We start from the raw sequence: 21,883 nt of genomic DNA, 5'->3' as shown, positions 1-21,883 counted from the left end.
AGCTCAAATCCTATCTCCGTGCAAAGCATTCCGTGCCCACCCCAGTTACGCAGTGACCACTCCAGGCTCCGTGCACCCCTCTCGCTGGCACACGACACGCTCCTCTGGGTACTGACAGCAGCTCTCTGGGTGTGTACTCTTCACCTTGACTGTGCTCGGCTCCTCTGCCTACCCGCGGTGCCCAGCCCGGTGTGGGAGTGCAACGGTGCCTCATTTGGAAGCCAATGCCCCAGACCTGGGCCCTGATGCCCCTCCGGGACAGGCTCTACCTGGGGCGTCATAGCGATCCACCTCCTTGTAAGACACCGACATGACAGGGTGCTTGAGTTTCTCGCGGAAGTCTGTGATGGTCTGGTAGACCAGGAACACAGCCACTGCCATGAGCAGCAGGTAGATGAAGATGAGCAGGACCGAGAAGACGTTCTTCAGGCAGGCCTTGCTGAAGCGGATGCTGCTAGAGGCAGACTCGCTGTCCAGGGCTGAAAAACACCACCACACATGAGACCCAGAGCCCTGGGGCAGGTGAGGTCAGAGGCAGCTGGCAATCTCCAGGCCCCTGACCTGCTTTACCAAGGAGGCAAGGTCACCCACACACCCAGCCTCCCCACCTCAGCCTCCTCCCCCTAAATCATAACACGTGGCACCTATTGACATTCACCATGCACTTCCTGTGCCAGAAAGAGGACCCCAAGAGGAAGGAGACCCAGCTATTCTCTTTAAGAATCTCCCATCTGGAGGGACAAAGTTAAGAATCAACAAGGAAGCTGGCCCCAACCTACTTTTCTGGGCTTATCCCTGACCACCAGGCTCCCACAGGGTCCCCAGCTCCAGCTGTGCTAAATGACTTTCTGTTTGTCCAGCATGCAGACCCCCCCCCCCAACACTAAGGCCCCTCACATTTGCCAATCCCTGTGCCTGGCCTGGAGCACTTTTCTTCCACAGCTGATTCCTGACTCATACTTCACGTTTCAGTTTAGAAAGGCATTTTCTCAAGGAAGCCTTCCCTGACCCATAGCTTTATTTGAGGACCCCTTCCTCAACTCTCCCAAGGCACCCTGTACGTCCTCTATCGTCACTGCAATATCACAGTCTGTCTACACGTCTTTTTATCCTCCTCGGCTGTGAGCTCCGGAGAACAGGGCCAGGGCCAGTCGTGTCCATCCATAGTGAACCATTAGCCCTTCACTACGTGCCTGGAACACAGCAGCATTCCGCATTTATATGGTGAATGACTTAATGACTGATTAAAGGTATTCTGATTCCTTCCATCCAACACAGCTCTGTCTCTCCTGCCTGCTCTCAGACCATGCCCAGGCTTGATTTTGCTCCGCTATGGACTAAGTTATGTGTACCCCTCCCCCCGACAAATTTACACTGAAGCCCTAATCCCCAGTGTGACTGTACTTGGAAATGGGGAATTTAAGGAGGTAATGAAGGTTAAATGAGGGCATAATAATGGGTCCTGACCCAACAAGACTAGTGTCCTATAAGACAGGAGGAGACACCAGGGATGTAGACACACAGAGAAAAAGCCACATGAGGGCACAGGGAGAAGGTGGCCATGTGAAAGCCAAGGCAGGGGGCCTAAAGAGAAGCCAAACTTGCCAACTCTTTGATCTTTGATTTCCAGTCTAGAGCTGAGAAAAAAATTTCTGTTGTTTTAAACAACCCCACCTGGGGTACTTTGGTATGGCACCCCCAAGCTGACTGAGACACTCCCATGGTGCTCTGTGCCCTCTCTATCCCTTGTCTGAAACTGTCGCTCCCTGAGGAAAAAGCCCTGTTCCCTCCACAGTGGATCAGCCCAAGGCTGAGGAGGAGTATGAATGCAAGTCTTAAAGGGTATGTGCTTGGCTTCTGGCTCCCAACTGTGACAAAATAGCTTAGTCACATCACCCTTCTATATACAATTACAAAATGTGGACAAAATACTTAAAAATTATGTGAAGGCAAAAGCAGGCAGAAACTAGAAGAGTCGGCCTTTGAAGGAAAGAAACTGCACTTGGTTAGATTTAATAATTTGCATGTTTTGCCCAAGAGCACTCACCAACCTCTATGAGGTATGGTTCAGGGTGGCCATAGACAGGGTTCAGGGCTGGCAAACACCCAAATCTGCAAATAAAATCTGTTCAAATTCTTGGCTGGAGACATTGTGGGGGGGGGGGGGGCAGGGAAGAGAGTGGCCAAGATAAAAAGCAGCAGCTGCAAAACTAAAAGAACTGAATGGAGATTTCAGCCACTGCTAATTTGGAACTTGAGTCTCCTCACATTAACTACCTGCTAACACAAAAATCCTTCAGGAGGACTGTAGCATAATCTATAACCTCTATAACGCACCATTACAATGTCTAGTGTTGAATCAAAAATCACTAGACATGTGAAGAAACAAGAAAATGTGTCCCACGCTCAAAGGAAAAAGCAGTCTATAGAAACCAAAGCCAAGATGACCTGATGTTGCAATCAGCAGACAGGAACTTTACAGCATGTGGAGGAGCTAAAGGAAAATATATAGATAAGGAATGGACAAAGGGGAAATAGGAGAAAAAGAAACTACGGGGAAACAGAAAAATAGAAACTATAAAGAAGAACCAAATGGAAACTCTAAAGCTGGAAAGAAAAGTAAATGAAATGAAAAATTCACTGCACTTTTTTAATAGCGAAGGAAGGCAAAGTAAGTAAATAAATAAAAAGTCAGTGTAGCTGAAGTTAAATAAAAAGAAATTAACCAGTTGGGGGTGGGGGAGAAGAAAAAAATAAACAGAACCTACCTACCTAGATAACTGTGGGACAATATCCAATAGTCTAACCATATGTAACTGAAAAGAGACAATAGATCACAAAGAATATTTGAAAAAATAATGGCCCAAACTTCCCCAAACTAGAGAAAAAACACATCAATTTGCAGACCCTGGAAGCTCAATAATGCAAAGCAGAATAATAAGAACCCACTCCTAGGCAAATCATAGTCAAACTGCAAATGCAAAGATAAGAGAAAAAAATCTTGAAGGCAGCCAGAAAAAAAAAAAAACATATCACATACAGGATTTATATCTAGTGATAGGTAACTTTTGATCAGAAATAATAGATCCCCCCAAAAAAATTAATATAAAAAAAGAAATAATAGACACCAAAAGACACTTCTTTAAAGTGCTGAAATAAAAAAATTCTATCAATCTTGAATTAAATTCCAGCAAAACTAACTTTCAAAAATGAAGGTGAAATAAAGATATTTTCAAACATAAAGCTAAGAGAATTCATCACCAACAGACCACACCTCAATGCATGAGGAAGAAATTCTGAAAGTTAAAGGGAAATAACACCAGATGATAATTTTCAAATGTACAGGAAGGAACAAAGATCACTGAAATGTGAAACCGGTAGGTAAATATAAAAAGCTATTTCTAGATTTTTAAAATGTAAGACTAAAGCAAACAATATCATAAGGTTTATAACTTGCAGGAGAGAATGGGAAAATAAAAACTACATGAGACAAACAGAAAACAGCAGAAAGGTAGAACCAAATCCAACCATATCAATAATTACACTAAATGTGAGCAGACTAGGGGAGAGTCCAAGATGGCAACACAGGAAGACACTCAACTCAAATCCTCCCATGGTCACACCAATTCTACACCTACACAGAAAGCAAATCCTCCTGAAGAACTGGTGCCTGATCAAACAGCTTCTGCACAACAAGAGATAAAGGGACCACGTAAAGAATGGCAAAAGAGATGGAAACATAGTGACAACAGGCACCCCACCTCTGACACTGTGGACTGTAGCAGAAAGGGATTGCACTGAGGGACTCCTGTGCAGATTCACCTGCCCTGGCACACAGAAAAAAAGCTATGGTTTAAAAGGTAACGAGATTAAAGGTGAAGGAAACCCATTCACTAACTCCCGAGTGTCTGACAAATAGTGGGGGATTGCTAGAATTCTCTCTGGGGTCAGAAGTGCTGGTGAGCCCCTCCACGTTGGTAGCACAGATGGGAACAGAGGCTAGACGCTCTAGCTGGCCTACTGCCTCAGTGGGCTCTGGGACCCTAGCCCACACCAGCTCTAGCCATATTCCCAAGGTGTTCCCCCACAACCCACCCACCCAAGTGCCAGCTGACCTACCAAGGTGGCCCCAGATGCCCATCCCACCCTCATCTGTACCAGCTTCAGTTTTTCCTGCCAGGGTGCTCCCTGCAGAGAACACCCCGGGACCCCTAGCTGGCACCCACTAATGCTCCAGTCAGCTAGCCAAAGCTGCCAGGCACACAGTCTATGCAGGGACGTTCCTACACCAGGCAGAGGTGGCTGTTTCACCTACTTCATAAAAACAAACACAGAACGTCAGACAAAATGAGGAGACAAACATGCTCCAAACAAAAGAATGAGACAAAACTTCAGAAAAAGAACTAAACACAACAGAGATAAGCAATCTATCTGATAACAGTCATAAAGATGCTCACCAGACTTGAGAGAAGAATATGAACTCAGAACTTCAACAAAGAGACAGAAAGTATAAAAAAGAACCCGAGTTAAAGAATATAACTGAAATGAAAAATACAGGAGAAGAAGTCAACAGTAGATTAGCAGATGCAGAACAGATCAGCAATCTGAAAGACAGGATAATGGAAAGTATCTATTGAACAGCAAAAAGAAAAAAGAATTTTAAAAAATGAGGGTAGATTATGGGGTCTCTGAGACAACATCAAGTGTACTAACATTTGCATTATAGGCGTCCCAGAAGAAGAGAGAAAAAGGGGCAGAAAACTTATTTGAAGATATAATAGCTAAAACGTTCTTTAACATAGGGAAAGAAAGAGATATCCAAAGAGCCCCAAAGAAGATGAACCCAGGAGATCCACACCAAGACGTAATAATTAAAATATCAAAAATTAAAGATAAAGGCAGAATCTTAAAAACAGCAAGAAAAAAGCAAACAGTTACGAACAAGGGAAAGTCCATTAGACTAGCAGCTGATTTTACAGCAGAAACACTGCAGACCAAAAGGGAGTGGCATAACATATTAAAAGTGCCAAAACCTACAACCAAGAATACTCTACCCAGCAAGGTTATTCAGAGAGAGTTTCCCAGACAAACAAAAGTTAGAGGAGTTCATCACTAAACTGGCCATTAAAGGGACTTCTTTAAGCAGAAAAAGAAAAGAACATTAACTAGAAGAAAATCATCAAAGGAAAAAATTTCATGGGTGAAAGCAAACACAGAGTAAAGGTAAGTAGATCAATCACTTATAAAGCTAGTATAAAGGTTAAAAGCCAAAAGTAGGGGGTGCCTGCATGGCTTGGTTAAGCCTCTGACTCTTGATCTTGGCTCAGGTCACGATCTCACAGTTTGAGTTCGAGCTCCACGTCCAGCTCTGAGCTGACACCGCAGAGCCTGCTTGGGATTCTGTCTGTCTCTCCCTCTCTCTACCCCTCCCCTGCTGGTGCACACACAGTCACCCTCTCTCTCTCTCTCTCAAAAAAAAAAAAAAAAGGTAGTAAAATCAATCATATTTAAAGCATTCGTGAAGGGATTCACAAAATAGAGAGATGTAAACTATGACATCATATACATAAAAATGGGGGGAGTAAAAATTCAGTGCTTTTAGTATATGTTCAAACCTCAACATAACAGACGCGATGTATGACAAACCTACAACTAATATCATACTCAATGGCGGAAAAACAGAAAGACTTTCCCCTAAGTTAAGGAACAAGACAAGATGTCCTTTTTTGCCATTTTTAGTCAATATGGAACTGGAAGTCCTAGCCACAGCAATCAGACAAGAAATAAAAAGCATCCAAATTGGTAAGGAAGAAGTGAAACTGGCACTATTTGCAAATGACATACTATATATAGAAAACCCTAAAGACTCCACTGAAACAATTAGAACTAACGAATGAATTTGGTAAAGTTGTAGGATACAAAGTTAACATATAGAAATGTGTTGCACTTCTATACACTGATAACAAGGTAGCAGAAAGTGAAATTAAGAAAACAATTCTATTTATGATTGCATCAAAAAGAATAAAGTACCTAGGAATAAATTTAACCAAGAAAGTGAAAGACTTTTACTCTGAAAACTACAAGACACTGTTAAAAGAAACTGAAGATGACACAAGAAAATGAAAAGATACCACACTCATGGATTGGAAGAATTAATCTTGTTAAGACGTCTACACTACCCGAAGCAATCTACAGATCCAATGCAACCCCTTTCAAAATACTAACAGTATTTTTCACAGAGCTAGAACAAGTAATACTAAAATCTGTAAGGAACCAAGAAAGACTGTGAACAGCAAAAGCAATCTTGAGAAAGGAAAAAGCTGGAGGTATCACAATCCCAGATTTCAAGCTATACTATAAAACTACCGTATTCAAAACAGTATGGTACTGCCACACGTAAGTCAACAGAACAGAATAGGTAGTCCAGAAATAAACCCATGCTTACTTATGATCAATTAATCTAAGACAAAGGAGGCAAGAACATACAATGGGGAGAAGACAGTTTCTTCATTTAATAGTGTTGAGAAAACTGGACAGCTACATGCAAAAAAATAAAAGCAGACCACCTGCTGACACCATACACCGTACATCATGCACAAAAGTACACTGAACATGGTATAAAGACCTAAATGTAAGACTGGAAACCATAAAACTCCTAAAGGAAAACATACTCTGTAATCTCTTGGACACTGGCTTTAGCAACATTTTTCTGGATCTATCTCCTCATGCAAGGGAAACAAAAGCAAAAACAAACTATTGGGATTACATCAAACTAAAAAGACTTCGCACAGCAAGGGAAACCATGAACAAAACAAAAAGGCAACCTACTAAATGGGAGGAGACACTTGCAAATGATATATCCAATAACGGGTTAAAATCCAAAATATATAAAGAACTCCTACAACACCCTCAAAAAATCTTATCAAAAAATGGCAAAGGATGTGCACAGACATTTTTCTAAAGAAGATACCCAGATGGCCAACAGACATATGAAAAGATGCTCAATGTCACTAATCATCAGGGAATGCCAATCAAACCCACAATGCAATATTCCCTCACCCCCGTCAGAATGGCTGGTACCAAATACACAACGGGGTGCTCAGTCGGTTGAGTATCTGACTCTTGGTCTCGGCTAAGGGCACGATCTTACCATTCATGGGTTCAAGCCCCACGCTGGACTCTGTGCTGACAGCACAGAGCTTGCTTGGGATTCTGTCTCTCCCCCTCTATTCCCCTCCCCCACTCATGTGCTTGTGCTGTCTCTCTCTCTCAAAAATAAGCACATAAACTTAAAAAAACTAACAACACAAGAAATAAGTGTTGGCAAAGATGTGGAGAAAAGGGAACTCTAATGAACTGTTGACAGGAGAGTAAGTTGGTGCAGCCACTGTGGAAAACAGTATGGAGGTTCCTCAAAAAATTAAAAATAGAAATCGCATTCCACTACTGGGTATTCACTCAAAGAAAACAAAAACACTGATTCAAAAAGAGACATGCACTCCTATGTTTACTGCAGCATTACTTACAATAGCCAAGATATGGAAGCTACCCAAGTGCTCAGCAATGGATGGAAAAGAAGATGTGGAATATAACTCAACCATAAAAAAAGGAATGAAATCTTGCCATTCACAACCACATGGATGGACCCAGAGGGTATCACGCTAAGTGAAATAAGTCACACGGAAAAAGACAAATACTATGTGATTTCACTTATATTTAGAAACTAAAAAACAAAACAAATAGAAACAGAGAACAAATGAGAGGTTGCCAGAGGGGAGGAGAGTGGAGGTGACGGGCGAAATAGGTGAAAGGAACGAAGAGATGCAAACTTCAAGCTTTCTCGGCGGTGACAACCTCCCCTCAAGAACATGCCCCTCGCAAAGGACCTCCTCAATCCCTTCCTGCAAGAACGGAGGAAGCGTAAGAAGCAGTGAAACGTCCAGTGCTGCAAAATCACCACCATCTTTGGCCACGCACAAAACAGTAGTGTTCTGTGTTGGCTGTCCTCTGCCAACCTACAAGGAAGAAAGGCAAAGCTTACAGAGGGTGCTTCTTCAGACGGAAGCAGCACCGAAAGCAATCTGAATCCAAATGAGTGGAAAACCATCCCAATAAACACATTTTAAATTAAAAAAATAGTAATACGGTAAGAACTTCCAGGTATAAAGGGAGTTATGGGGATGAAAAGTATAGCATAGAGAATACAGTCAGTAGCTCTGTAGTAACTTTGTATGGTGACAAATGGCAATTTATTGTGGTGAGTCCTGCATAGTGTGTAGAACCGTTGGACCACGACGTTGTGCACCTGGAACTAATACAGTTATATTAGTCTATAACTAGGTCAACTATACTTCAACTTAAAAAATGTCAATGGACTAAACATTCCAATTAAAAGGCAGATTAGACCTTTCAATCTGGATTCAAAACAAGACCCACAACACACTCCCTACAAAAAATGGACTTCAAATCCAAAGATATAAGAGTATTTGCTCATGATTATTTCACTTTCTTTTTATTTAAAAGCACAAAAGCAGGATCAGCACAGAGCTATCAAAGGGTCTTAGGTGAGAGGAAAATAAGCCATCCATTCTACACTTCTACAAACACACATCAAGCATCAACTCTGTGCACAAGACTTGGTGCTAGGCGCTTCAGGGAGACCCCGAGAGAGGAGGACTAATGGTTGTGCTACAAGTGCTACAGGACTCAGAAGCACGAGAGGATGTAAATGGTGAGATTTCCTTTGTTGGGGTGATGTATGGGTGTGAGGAGAAGGACAGGCATGAGCAAAAGGCTTCGTGGAGGAGGTCATCTAGCCTTGTGCCCAAAGCACTGGGAGAATTTTGATGGAGTTAATTTGGTGTTCATTATTCATTGATTTTCTGAACTGAAAGTCCGGATGTCCAGCCTAGTGGTTAAGAGCATGAGCTTTAAGTCAGAGAGGTTTGGGCGGCCAGCTCTCCTATGACTACTCTGAGACCCAGGGCAAGTTACTTACTGCTCCTAAGCCTCACTTTCTTCATGTGAAAAGGAAATGATCACTTCAATTTTACTGGATATTTAAAAGAAAGGAGAGGATGTTGCAAAATGCATTACAGATTGCCTGCTTAATGAATTAACGTTACTAGAGAAATGGAACGTACCCTCTACTTTTCAAAACACAAAGCCTTTTGGGGGGGTGGGGGAGAGGAAAAATGGGTGATGGGCACTGAGGAGGGCACTTGTGGGATGAGCACTGGGTGTTGTACGTAAGCCAATTTGACAATTACATTCATAAAAAAAAAAAAGCCTTCAATAAAAACAGCAAAAATGAAGGCAAGGCACTACAATCTCTTACAATGATAAACTAGAAAAAAATATGCCAGAAATAACATGGAGGTAAGGCATGAAACAGTATCTTTCACACAGTAGGCACGTGATGTTTGCATGCCTATGAAATGACCGAATGACGCAAATAATAGATGAGCTACGTCTCACAGGGCCAACTAGCTACCTTCCGTCCGTGGGAGAACAGCAGTGCATTTGAGGCCTGTAAAACTGTAAACCAACTGATACATCTTACTATTCATGGCAAGATACTTTACAACGTCTCTACATTACGCAGATGTGCGAGTTCCCAGAAGTGTCTATGAGGTTCCTTCAGACAGTAAAGAGCAGGTCATGGGAGGCAATGGACATTCACAGCTACAAAGAGAAGTGAGGAACCAGGAGCCAGGAACCCCCAAGGAAGCCCGCCCGCGGCTGAGCACGAGCCACACGGAAGGCGGCAGCTCTACCTCTCCAAGAGGAATTAAAGCAAGTCTCTTTTTCAACTTTTGTCTCTGATCCTACTGCTACTGCTTCTTATTGTTATTAGGGACAGTGTCCATTTCTGCTCCCTGGTGGCTTTGCTATACGCCTTCTCCCCGGGTTTCTCTGTGACTCTGCTCCGCTGTCCTGGCCAAGTCCCTCTCCCAGCCTGCATCCTGTATAGGGTGCTCTGTCACACACACCACAGGTCACTGCTCTCCTTCACACCCAGCCTGTAGGTGGCTCCCCTTACCTCGGGCGCTGATCCCTGATCAGTCGCGTGTAGCCGGTCTGCAGAGTCACAGGACCCAAAGTGCAGTAGTCCGTGTACAAGTGGACCTCCCCACAGCTGTTCTGCCTGGAAGGCACTCCCCCCTCCTATGGCCCATGTAAGATCACAGGTTCGCTTCAAGATTTTTTTAAAGTAATCTCTACATGTAACATGGGGCTTGAACTCAAAACCCCAAGATCAAGAGTGACCCGCTCTTCCGACTGAGCCAGCCAGGCACCTCCCCACAGGTTCACTCAAAAACATGGCAGGTAAAAACACATTCCCTGTCACAAGGGGCTCATAATTGCTGTAGCAACAAGGGACCAGGTTTCAACATCTGAATGAGGTTTGGAAAAATCACAAGACAAAACTGAAGGAACTCTGCAGTGACCATTGGGTACATAACATCTGAACAGAATTGTTAAGAGTTAGCAGGGACCCAAAAGGCCTTCTGGTCCAAAGCCTTATTTGCGCAGTGATCCAGGTCCCAGAGAGCCTAAGACTGGCACAGAATGAGAGCCCTGGGGTCCCGACTCCTCGTCAATGTTCTTTCCCTACGCAACAGTGAACGGTAGTGCTTAAGGATCCAGTCCCTAACAACGACAAAAGATCTGATTGGAAGAATATAACTTCATGACAAGTAGAAGCTTGGGACATTTTTAAGTAAACTGCATATTTCAGCCTGGCTAAACCATGCAATGAAGAGGAACAGTAATGGGCCTTTGTGGGCAGGTATTCACTCTATCATGAGCCACACATAGATGATTGGAAATGTTCTGCCTTCATGAAACCTTTGGTTAGGGAAAGAGAGGAATTTGCATCTTCTTGAAAATTCTAAAAAAGCTGACTTAAGGCACAAAAAGGTCAGATGACAATTGCATCATCTGGATTTGTCTGGCAGAGGTACTTGGACAAATTACTCTCATGGGGTCCCCTCTGTTTCGCTCACAGAAGCCAAGCTGAACTTGTTTACCGGCCTTTTCTTAATCCATAAATTGGCACGTGAGTTAAACAAAAACTGTAAAACTAGGGGCACCTGGGTGGCTCAGTCAGTTGGGCGTCCGATTTCGGCACGGGTCATGATCTCATCGTCTGTGGGTTTGAGCTCCGCGTTGGGCTCTGTGCTGACAGCTCAGAGCCTGGAGCCTGCTTCAGATTCTGTGTCTCCTCTTCTCTCTGCCCCTCCCATGCTCATGCTCATGCTCTGTCTCTCAATAATAAATAAACGTTAAAAAAATTTTAAAAAAAAACGGTAAAACTATCATCCACACATACTATAAGTGACACTCCAGTTCTGAAAGAAGACACCAATACATTTTGCCATTAAAAAAACAGGTGCTGGATATTTTGGCAAAATGTCCCATGTACTCTGCAGTCAGAAAAACCAAACACCTGCTTTTTTGTGGCAAGCTGGATGAATGTGTTTTATTTATTTATTTATTTAAAAAAAATTTTTTTTTCAACGTTTTTTTTATTTATTTTTGGGACAGAGAGAGACAGAGCATGAACGGGGGAGGGGCAGAGAGAGAGGGAGACACAGAATCGGAAACAGGCTCCAGGCTTCGAGCCATCAGCCCAAAGCCTGATGCGGGGCTCGAACTCAGGGACCACGAGATCGTGACCTGGCTGAAGTCGGACGCTTAACCGACTGCGCCACCCAGGCGCCCCGAATGTGTTTTAAAAGTATACATTCTTTACATGAATGCAAACTCATGATGAATGTGTCCTGTACAAACACATTCTGTAGAAAGACAGAAATAATGCACAAGATTTTCTTAGGAAAGGTAATCTAAGAAAAATCCAAGACAACCAACACTGCTTCAAAAACCCAGACTTGCCCCGGAATAGAAGTCAGCCCATTAAGGGATGTGTGATGAGTAATTCAACTTCTGAAAACACAGTGGGACCTTTATTCACAGGAATAAAGGTCTACCTTTATTCCTCCAAAACTCTACCCCTCCAAAACTCTACCTTGCAAACAACAAGGGGCTAAGACGCATCCTGAATGCAAAGAAGGAATGAACTATCCTTTTCGGTTTTTTTCCTTTTTAGTGATGCGATGGGTTTGTTGTTTTCGTGGGGTTTTTGAAATATAATTTACATACCATAAAATTTACCCTTTTAAATAAGTGAATATATTGGTTTTTACTACATTCACAAGGTGTGCAACCATCACCACTACGTAATTACAGGACATTTTCATTACCTAAAAACAAACTCCATACCCATTAGGAGTCACTCCTTCCTCCTAGTCCCTGGCAACCAATAATCGGCTTCCTGTCTTGATGGATTTGCCCGTTCTAGGCAGTTCACATAAATGGAATCCCACAACATAGAAGCTTTTGTGTCGGACTTCTTCCACCTAACATATTTTCAAGATTCATCCATGATGTAGATGCAACAGTTCTTCATTCCCTCTGACCGCCAAGTAATACCCCGCTGGGTGAATATATCATTTATTTATCCACTCATCAATTGATGGACCCTTGAGCGGCTTCCGCTTTCTGGCTATTATGAATCGTGCTGCTATGAACATTCATGTACAAGCTGTTGTGCAGACGTAAGTTTTCATTTCTCTTGGGTATGTACATAGGAATGGGATTGCTGGGTCATATGGTAACTCTCTATATTTGAACTTCTAGGAACTGCCAGACTTTTCCACGGTAGCTGCACCATTTTACGTTCCCCCCAACCATCTGTGGGGGTCCTAATTTCTCTACATCTTCACCAAAACTTGTACATCTTATTGACCACAGCCATTCTTGTAGATGTGAAGGCGACGCAATGATACAAATCTCACTGTGGTTTAGATTTGCCCTTCCCTGATGATCATGATGTTGAGCAGCCTTTCATGTGCTTATCAGTCATCTGCACTACAGAAACATTATTCAGATTCTTACTTGGGTTGCCCTTTTATTACTGGAGTATAAAAGTTCTTTTATATGGTCTAAATACAAGTCCTCAGATCATGATTTGAACAGGTCTCTCATCCTGTGGGCTGTTCACTTTCTTGGTAGTATCCTTTAATGCACCCAAGTTTTTCATTTTGATGAGATCCAATTAATTTTTTTCTTTGGTTGCTGATCTTTTTCAATTCTATTAATACACAGTTGTTTCCATGGAGAATGCACTGTAATGACTAATCAGCCAAGTGTCTTCCTCAATTTTGTTACAACAGTGATATAGTAAGCTGCTTATTCAGTTAGCGTGTCTGGTCTCATTTCTCCCTTAGAAAAGAATAAGTGGTTGTAATTCCCTTCATAGAAAGGAAACAGATCGAGGCTTTCGGATTATGGACCGTTAACTCTTTATCTCAGAGAGTACAACTGGGAATATAATCCTGAATGTCTGGGTGCTTAACTGGAACCTCTGCTGCCCAACAGCCCCCACCTCCAGGCCTCCGTGGGGCTCCAGCTCCACCTCCTCTTCTGGTCCCCGAATGCGGCCACCCCTCGAGGCTCAGTCTCCACAGCTCACTCTACAGGCGGCCCAGGCCTTCTCAAAGCTCGCACTTTAGCCACATCAGTCGTCATCTCGCTCCGCCTCTGGGCCTCTCCGCCCAGACATCACACCCTTGAAGCTTCGTATGTCTGCGGCAGAGAAGCACCTTCTCTTCCAGCCGCTCACCCCGGACTGCACGTCTACATTCTCCCACTCACCCTGCTTCAAACCTCAGAGTCTCCTTTGACTCTTCCTTCTCCCGCTCCCCCACGTCGAAGCGGCCCACCCTGCCAGCCTCTGACCCAGCACGGTCCTCCCTCCACTAATCCAGCCCTACGGCACTGCCACACTGCTCCTCCCTGCATGCCCGTTTCACCCCCTTACTGCTCTGCTCCAATCCCATTAAATGCTCCCTGTTCCCTAACGGCTAAACCCTGACACTCAAAGCCCTCCATAATCTGACCCAATCTGTCCTTCCTACCTCATCTCCTACTTCTCTCACCAACCCTCCGCTCCAACTGTACCATGCTAACCCACTGTTTCCAACACGTCCTGTGTTATCCCCACCTCTACACGGTTGCACATCCCGTCCCTCCTCCCTGGCCCGCCCCGTCTCTTTCACCTACCAGTCACCCTTCCTTCAGGTTAATCCCACTCCCTTCACTAACCGGCCCCCCCTTCGTTCATTTCTGAAGCACCTGTCTCTACCATTTCCTTGACCCTCTATCATTGATCCCAGTTGCTCACATGAGATACATTCCTGTTCCCAATCCCCATGTCCCCCCTCCAAACGTATAAATACTGAGCACCCATAGTGGGCCAGACGCTCTGCTAAGCATCAGTTACAATGAAGTGGGAGGGGAGACAAAAGTTCTGGGAGTGCCTAAGGGGTTAGTAATGATTAAAGAATTATATTCAACAAATGTGCCCTTTAGACTGTGCTACATTCTATAAAGGAAAATACTGAGGGCTAGGAAAGCACATAACAGGGAGAAAAGGCCCTCAGTAAGTTGTTCAGGGAAGGCTCTGGAGAAGGAGAGAGAAGTTCTTCTTTGGGTATCCTGCCTTCTCTCTCTACATGTCCCAAGTTCCTGGACACAGGCCCTGCCTCATTTGCCCTTTTTTTAGTTTTAGCACATTGCATAACAGGTGAAGGAGCCCATGAGTGACTCTGGTAGAGGAAGGGGAGGATTCTGGGGCAGAAAAGCACCTCATCTAGAAACTGAGCCAGAGTGGGAACACGCTGGGAGACAGCCCTGGGTTCAAATCCCAGCCCTGCCACTCATAAGCTCTGAGCACATTACTTGATCTCTCTGTTCCTCATCTAGGAACCAGGACTAACCATATCCCTCACGAGTGGCCATGAAGGCTACGTGTGTGAGTATACACAGAAAGCCCTACACAGGCCTAGTACGTGGAAGCACCCAATAAACGGCTGCCACCATCGTTACGGTTATTTATGTTACTATTATAGGACTCAAAGGCAGGAAGTGAGCTTTGCCAATTGTGTGTCAGGTCACCAAATACGGGCCAACTCCCTACTAAGACTTCTGAGTCTGCATCTTCTATGGTCTACAGCAGAGATGAGCCCAGAAGGGTTTCCCCTGAAAGCACGAAGGCTCTTGCCAGTCTGTGGAACTATCCCAATTTGCTCTGCTTGAGGTCTGGTTTCCTGCTCTGACTGACCTTAGGCTGTAAGGCCCCAGGAATCTGAGGCAAAAGAGAGGCTAAGGCCAAAGGTCATCATGGCCACTTCCTAGTTTGGCTGGCACTTATCTATAAATGGAAACACAAAAGAAAGCTTCGTCTTTCCAAGTCTGGCATCCCTCCTCTCCTTCCGGCCGTCTCCATCTATCCTCTTCAGACGGGGGGCAAGAGGGCAGTACAGGGTGCAGCAGGCAGAAGAGCAGCCCGCCAAACATGTCCAAGTCCTAATTCTCGGAACCTATGAATGTCAAGTTAATAGCAAAGAGAAATTAAGGCAGCAGATGGGATTAAAGCTGCCGTTCACCTGACTGTAAAACAAGGGGATTTTCCTGGGTTATCTAGGTGAGCCCTGCGACTACATGTAAACATGGAAGAGGGGGCAGAAGTCTATGTGACAATGAGAAGATAGGAGAAAGACTCAACAGGCCACCGGTGGCTTCAAAGATGGAAAAAGGGCCACGAGCCAAGAAATGTGAGCACCCCCTAGAAGCTGGAAAAGACACTGAGATGGATTTTCCCCTAGAGCTTCCAGAAAGGAATTCAGTCCTGCTGAAATCTTAATTTCAGCACAACGAGACCCATTTTGGACTTCTGCCCTCCAGAACTGTAAGATAATAAATCTGTTGTTTTAAGCCACTAAGTCTGTGGTCATTTGTTACAGAAACAATAGGAACCCATATACAGAGCTAATGCAAATAAATATAAATATACTGTTCTCTCCCTGGGGCTTCAGGACTTCAGACGTAATGCCCAGAATCAGCGTGGGGGCAGCCATGCTGCCACCTCTTACACAATAAGCTTTAATAAAAGGATGCTTAAAATACTTTTTAAAAACCACTGGTGCAGCAGAAAGCCTGGGGTCAGACAGAGCTTGATCCTGTTCACCAGCCAAGTGATCCTTCCATATTCTCCTTAACCCCCTGGGGCTCAGGTCCTCATCCATCAAAATCAGGATGCCTACCTCACAGGGCTGTCATGAAAATTAAATGGGGCAACGGGAATGACAGAGCTCGGCCCAGAGGAAGCAGTCAGTAAACAGCTACTCTTCCAGCCTCCGTCCTTCTACAAAGTCTTCCCTATGGGGCGCCTGGGTGGCTCAGTTGGTTGAGCATCAGACTTCAGCTGAGGTCATGATCTCACAACTCTTGAGTTCGAGCCCCACAGTGGGCTCTGTGCTGACAGCCCGGAGCCTGGAGCCTGGGGCCTGGAGCCTGCTTCGGATTCTGTGTCTCCCTCTCTCTCTGCCCCTCCCCCGCTCATTCTCTGTCTCACTCTGTTTTTTGAAAATAATATTTTAAAAAAACTTTTTTTTTTTAAATAATTAGGCACAATCACAGAATATCCTATGTCATTCCTCTCCCCTTAAAGGGATCAAGAGGAGCACAATCCCACCTCCCTCAATCCACCCAAGCGGGCAGAGTCAGGTTGGGGTTCCATTCACTCATTCAGCAAATCTTTACCACATGGACAGGTCTGAGGCAGGGAGCAGAACGGACTGGTCTCCACCTTCATGGAGCTTACATGCTAGCAGAAGAGATGTTCATCAAATGCCAAGCAAATACACTGCCCCATCAGGGAGAGCTACGAGGGAGAGATGCGTGGACTGCAAGGGACAGGTTGGAGGGTGGAAGTGATCTAGCCAGGAGGTCAGAGGCTTTGTAGAAAACAAGTGAGCTGAAGAACGATTAAGCATTGACATTAAACATTCATCGGAAGAACGATTAAACATTAACTTGATGACAGAGGGAAGAGAATTCCAAACAGAGATATAACAGAAAGGCCTGATGGTGGAAGGGAGGGAGGCCCAAATAAAAGAAGGCCAGCATGGCTGAGGAGCAGAGAAAATGGGGAAGCAAGGAAAGCAGGGGTGGGGGGTGGGGATGACTCTCCGATTCAACTGGATGGGTAACACATTCTATTCGCCAAAACAGGAAGCACTGGAAGAGGGCCACACCGGGAATGGGGAGGTCACGAGGTCAATTTTGGACATGTGGGGTTTAGGGTACCTTTGGGGCATCCAAGCAGAGCCATGACCTGGGCATCTGGATATACAGGATATGTAAGTCTGGAGTTTATAGGTAACCTCTGCACTAGAGGTGTAAACATGGCGGTCACGTGTGAACAAGAAGCAACTGAAGCAGGGACGGGGCCTGGGTGAGACCGCCCACTAGAGAGAGAGAGAGAGAGAGAGAGAGAGAAAAGGGGCCTCTGACAAACACTTAACACCCAAGAGCTGGAAGGTGACTATAAAGGCGGTTGGAAGGAGCACTCCGAGAAGTAAGGAGTTACGTCATCTAAGGGTGCAGAGAGTACCCAGGAGGAAGAAGAGGTCAACATCAACTAACATAAGACTCCTTAAGATGCCACCTGACTGATGGGACCCTGCCTGCCCAGCTGGGTGACCATACTGGCAAGGCCTGATGTCCAGGAGGTGAGGCCTATTAGATATTCTCCTTGAGGGCCCTGGGAAGTGACCCAGATATTAGAGGCTCAACTACTAACGGCTTCCTAGGAAAAAACAAACAGAAGAGCAGAGACCCATTACCTCCAATGTCCTGGCGTCAGGAACTGGCTCAAACCAGAGTACAGAAAAGAGCGGATACTGGCCTGGACACCTCCTCTGTCCCAAGGCTGGTTAAATATGTATAGCTTTAGAACTAGGGCAATACCTGAGACCTGACACTGGGGTGCAGGGCAGAGGGGCTCCTCCTCTCCTGCAGGTCCCCAGGTGGCCAGGCGCCTGGACTGGGGCCTCCAGCTATAGCAGAGCACCGTTCTCCAGCCCTTCTGCCCCCAGTACTGAACCCACTCACCTGGTAAGATTCCTGGACCTTGTACTCCGTCTGCCTCCTTTTCTTGCTCGTCCGCCCGCTCTGAGTTCTCAACCACCTGATCCAACTCCTCACTCAGCTAAAGGGGGGAGACAAAGAGAGCAAACCAGTCAGCCACATCAGCCTTGCTGAGGAGGACTAGAATGAGAAAGCAGAAGCTTCCTCTCACTTAACTGTCTCTCTCTCTTTCTCTCTCACACACACACAATCACATGATGGTGGGGGTGTTATACCAATTCTACAGATTAGGACACTGAAGCTCAGAAAACTCACGTTAACTTCCTGCGTGTTCGTTTCCTAGGGCTGCCGTATCAAAGCACCACAAACTGGGTGGCTTAAGAATTAACAGAAGTTTATCCCCGCACAGTTCTGGAAACTAGAAATCTGAAATCAAGGTGTTGGCAAGGTTGGTTCCTTCTGAGGGCTGTGAGGAAGAATCTTTTCCATGGTCTCCTAGCTTCTGGTAATGGCCAAGCCTTGGTGTTCCTTGGCCTATCGAGGCCTCTCATCTCCAAGCTCTGCCTCCATCTTCATATAGAGTCTGGGAAGTGCATCTCTGTGCTGTCTCCACAAGGTCAGCTACTTATAAGGACACCATATTGGATTAGGGCCCACCCTACTCCAGTATGACCTCATCTTCACTAATTACATCTGCAATGACCCTATTTCCAAATAAGGACACTCTCTGAGGTACTAGGGGTTAGCACTCCCCACACATCTTTTTGGAGGGACACAATTCAACCACAACACTTTCCTTGGCCATAGAGCCAGAAGTCAAATCCAAGTTGGTCTAGTTCCAAAACCGATGATCTTAACGGCTTCCCAGAGGAGGAGGAAACGCAGCTAAGAGTCTGCTGACAGAAGGAAACAGTGAAGTTGGTGTCAGAGCTCTCCAGGACACTGGCTCAAGTCCACCGACTCAGGCTGCGAATGGCAGGAAAAATATGGGGAAGGTGGTCCATCCCAGAAACAGATATTGATCAGCAGCCTGACAACAGGCAGCTTCAACCTCACCTCATCAGTGCTCTCACCTGTCAAATGGGGGAAATGAGCCACCGAGAAGGGCAGGCAGAGGATACAATAACAAACAATTCTTCATAGGACTGAGGAGGAGGGGAAGAGAGATGAAGACCAGAGTTTAAAGGACCTAACGTTGAATTGGGAGGGAAGGGAAAGGGATTGCTTTCCTAAATATTTTCTTAGGCTCACAGTGTCAACACTTAAGGTCTCAAACGTTTTAATTAAAATATCCAAGAAACTTGGGTTAAAATAAAACTCTTATGTATCTACTGTTCTTCCATCTCCTCCCCTCTTTTAAAAAATTTTTTCTGATGGGGGGTGAGAGGCAGAGATAGAGAGGGAGAGAGAGAATCACAAACAGACTCCACACTGTCAGTGCACAGCCCAACACGGGGCTCAAACCCGTGAACCGTGAGATCATGACCCAAGCCAAAGTTGGACACCTAACCAACCGAGCCACCCAGGTGCCCCTAATTTTATTAAGTGATCAAGTGATCTCTATCCCCAAGGAGGAGCATGAACTCACAAGCCTGATATTGAAAATCACATGATCTACCAACTAATCCAGCCATGGCCCTTCATCTCCTTTTTCATGCCTCCACTCCTGCCCATTAGAATCAGGTAAAATCTTCAGTGTAAAGTCCTCCAAGCCCACAAGAAAAGAAAACCAACAAGTAGGAGAGGGCTGGGAGGCTGGAGAAGAAACCATGAGATACAGGTAGTGGGGACACATATCAAGAGATCACCAGAGCCCTCGCTGGCCAAAGAGAAAGAAGGATGTTAGTCTGAGAAGGCCCAAAGTTCTTTGATCCAAGCCTCACCCAGGTTCAGCCTAACCCAGATGGCAACACGCTCCCAACCCAGCTCCCTTCCGGACTACCTGCAGCCCCATCCCCAAAGCCAAAATCTCCCTTCAGCAAAGAAACCCAACTCAGAGCTAGTTAGACTCCTAACTCAAAGGTCCACTCCCAGAACGACCCAGGCAAGAGAGTTGGGCCACCCTCCGGGAGGCCTCCTTCCAAAGAAGGCAAGAGACAGGGACTTCAAAACGAGCCACTGAAGAAGGTAAAGGGAAGGGTCCTTCCAGTGTCTTCCATCTTGGGGGGTGCCCTCAAATAGAAAGTGACTTTACCTTTGGCCTTGCCAAGTAACTGTCTGCATTTTAATAAACGTTTCAGGAGCCCTACTAGGAAAGGCGATACTGCAGGTTACATATGGATGGTGAGGGACACGGTCCTACAAATCAGGACCCCAAAGCTCCCTAGAAGCAGGAGCCACCCACGTCCTGTGAACAAGAACTATCATCCACTGAGAGGTCCCTCCCTGCCAAGCACTGACCTAAGCACCTTCCATATACCAACTCATTGAACCCTCACATCCCTGTGAAATAGAAACTATCATTACCTTCCTTTGCAGAGGAAGAAACTGAGGCTCAGAGAAGTGACTTGACAAATGGCCAGAAGCAGAGCAGGAGAGGAACATGGGCTCCCCAACTTCAAAACAGTATTTACGCACTATGCTCTACTCCCTGTGAATCTGAAAGCTTTCAGAGGAAAGACACAACTCATTCCTCTGGATTCCTTCACAGGCTAGGGCATGGAATCTAGGGGCCACAGAATCCCAACACAGGTTAAAATCCATCTGGCTCCTTTGGATAAAGGAGATTGCGGGGAGAAAGATAGAAATTTGTCCCAAAGTCAGATTCCAGACCAGGTCCTACACTAAAAAAATAGCAAGCCTTAGGCAAATCTCATCTGCCTCCAACTCAGATGGAGGGCTAAGCCATCTGCTTTTATATTATTTATATAATCCACACAGTATCATTTACAAAGAGAGGAATGTACATCAATATTGGTCAGTATTGATCAAAACAGCAGGAAGTACATATGAGAAGGACAGGCAGAATGCTAGACTGATCTGGGAAGTCAGTCTCCATGGAACATGAGGGACTTAAGATCCCTCCTTGAATAAGGGAGGGGATTTTGACCAATGGGGACTGAGAAGTTAAAGAAAAAGAAATGGTGTGAGAATGCGCATAGGGACAGGAAAGTGGGAGCACATTTTTAAAGAGTGAATTTCCAGTGTGATCAGAACACAGATAGGTGAGATGAGAAGTCAGGGATGCTGAGCTGTGCAGCGCTTCCGAAGCTTGCTAAGAAATTTGGACTGTTCAGGGTAGATCAAGGGCAGCACCAGGTGTTCGTAAAAAGGAATGTTCTGGGATCAAGGCAGGGCCTCAAAGCAAATCTGCACAGCCTAGGGGACACCAAAGGGAGAGATGGTAACACAGCATCTCACTCAGGTGGTCAGAGCAGACACAGAACACAAACCTGAGGACTGAAGATGTGTAACTGAACTTACAAATGAGGGGACGACCGCGCGGGGTGGGGGAAGGGGGGATGATCACCAGAGATGACCAGAGTGTAAGACCTAAGAGGAGGAGGAGGAGGAGGAGAGCAGTTTACTAGTTCCAGTAAGTCAGGAGGACTCAGGAAGCCTGAGGAAAAGCTGAAACCGCCTGTAGCTCGGACAAACAAGAAAGAGACAAAGAGCTGGAAAAGTGATAGTTAAAGTAGTGGGAGGAGGTGAGAGCGAAAGGAAAACGGAGCGCGGCGAGCAACAGCTAGATAGGCGAAAGCACCTTTTCAAAGTTAGGCGGCCGCCGAACAAGCTGTAATTATCCCTGTCATGTACCACGAAGCCCTGGGCTTGCAGAGGGGCTAATGCTCCCGGCGCATCTGTTCCAGCCGGGAGGAGGGCGCCGTGCCTCCACTTGCAAAGAACAGCCGAGGTCAAGTGCGGCCGGCGCGCTGCTGCCTGGGTC

General features: G+C 45.5%; 1 protein-coding gene across 7 annotated transcripts in view; it reads right to left on the bottom strand.

Annotated features, from left to right (window-relative positions):
* The window catches only part of PACC1 (proton activated chloride channel 1), a 45,967-nt gene that overhangs the window by 12,254 nt on the left and 11,830 nt on the right, over positions 1–21,883 (bottom strand). For 4 of the 7 annotated variants that reach the window (XM_023248087.2, XM_045048839.1, XM_003999307.6 and 1 more), the window contains exons 2-3: positions 18,022–18,118; positions 270–479 (exon numbers count right to left, since the gene is read on the bottom strand). In XM_023248087.2, coding sequence (XP_023103855.2) covers positions 270–381 — 112 coding nt within the window. In that variant the 5' untranslated portion in view covers positions 382–479; positions 18,022–18,118. Of the gene's footprint in view, positions 1–269; positions 480–18,021; positions 18,119–18,312; positions 18,619–21,700; positions 21,855–21,883 lie in introns of those variants that run through there. The other 3 variants (XM_045048834.1, XM_045048835.1, XM_045048836.1) reach the window with 3 other exon arrangements.

The sequence above is a fragment of the Felis catus genome, chromosome F1, assembly GCF_018350175.1.
Source record: "Felis catus isolate Fca126 chromosome F1, F.catus_Fca126_mat1.0, whole genome shotgun sequence".
NCBI classification, from domain to species: domain Eukaryota; kingdom Metazoa; phylum Chordata; class Mammalia; order Carnivora; family Felidae; genus Felis; species Felis catus.
Note: the sequence above shows the minus strand (reverse complement) of the source record. Positions and strands in the feature narration are given on the sequence as shown.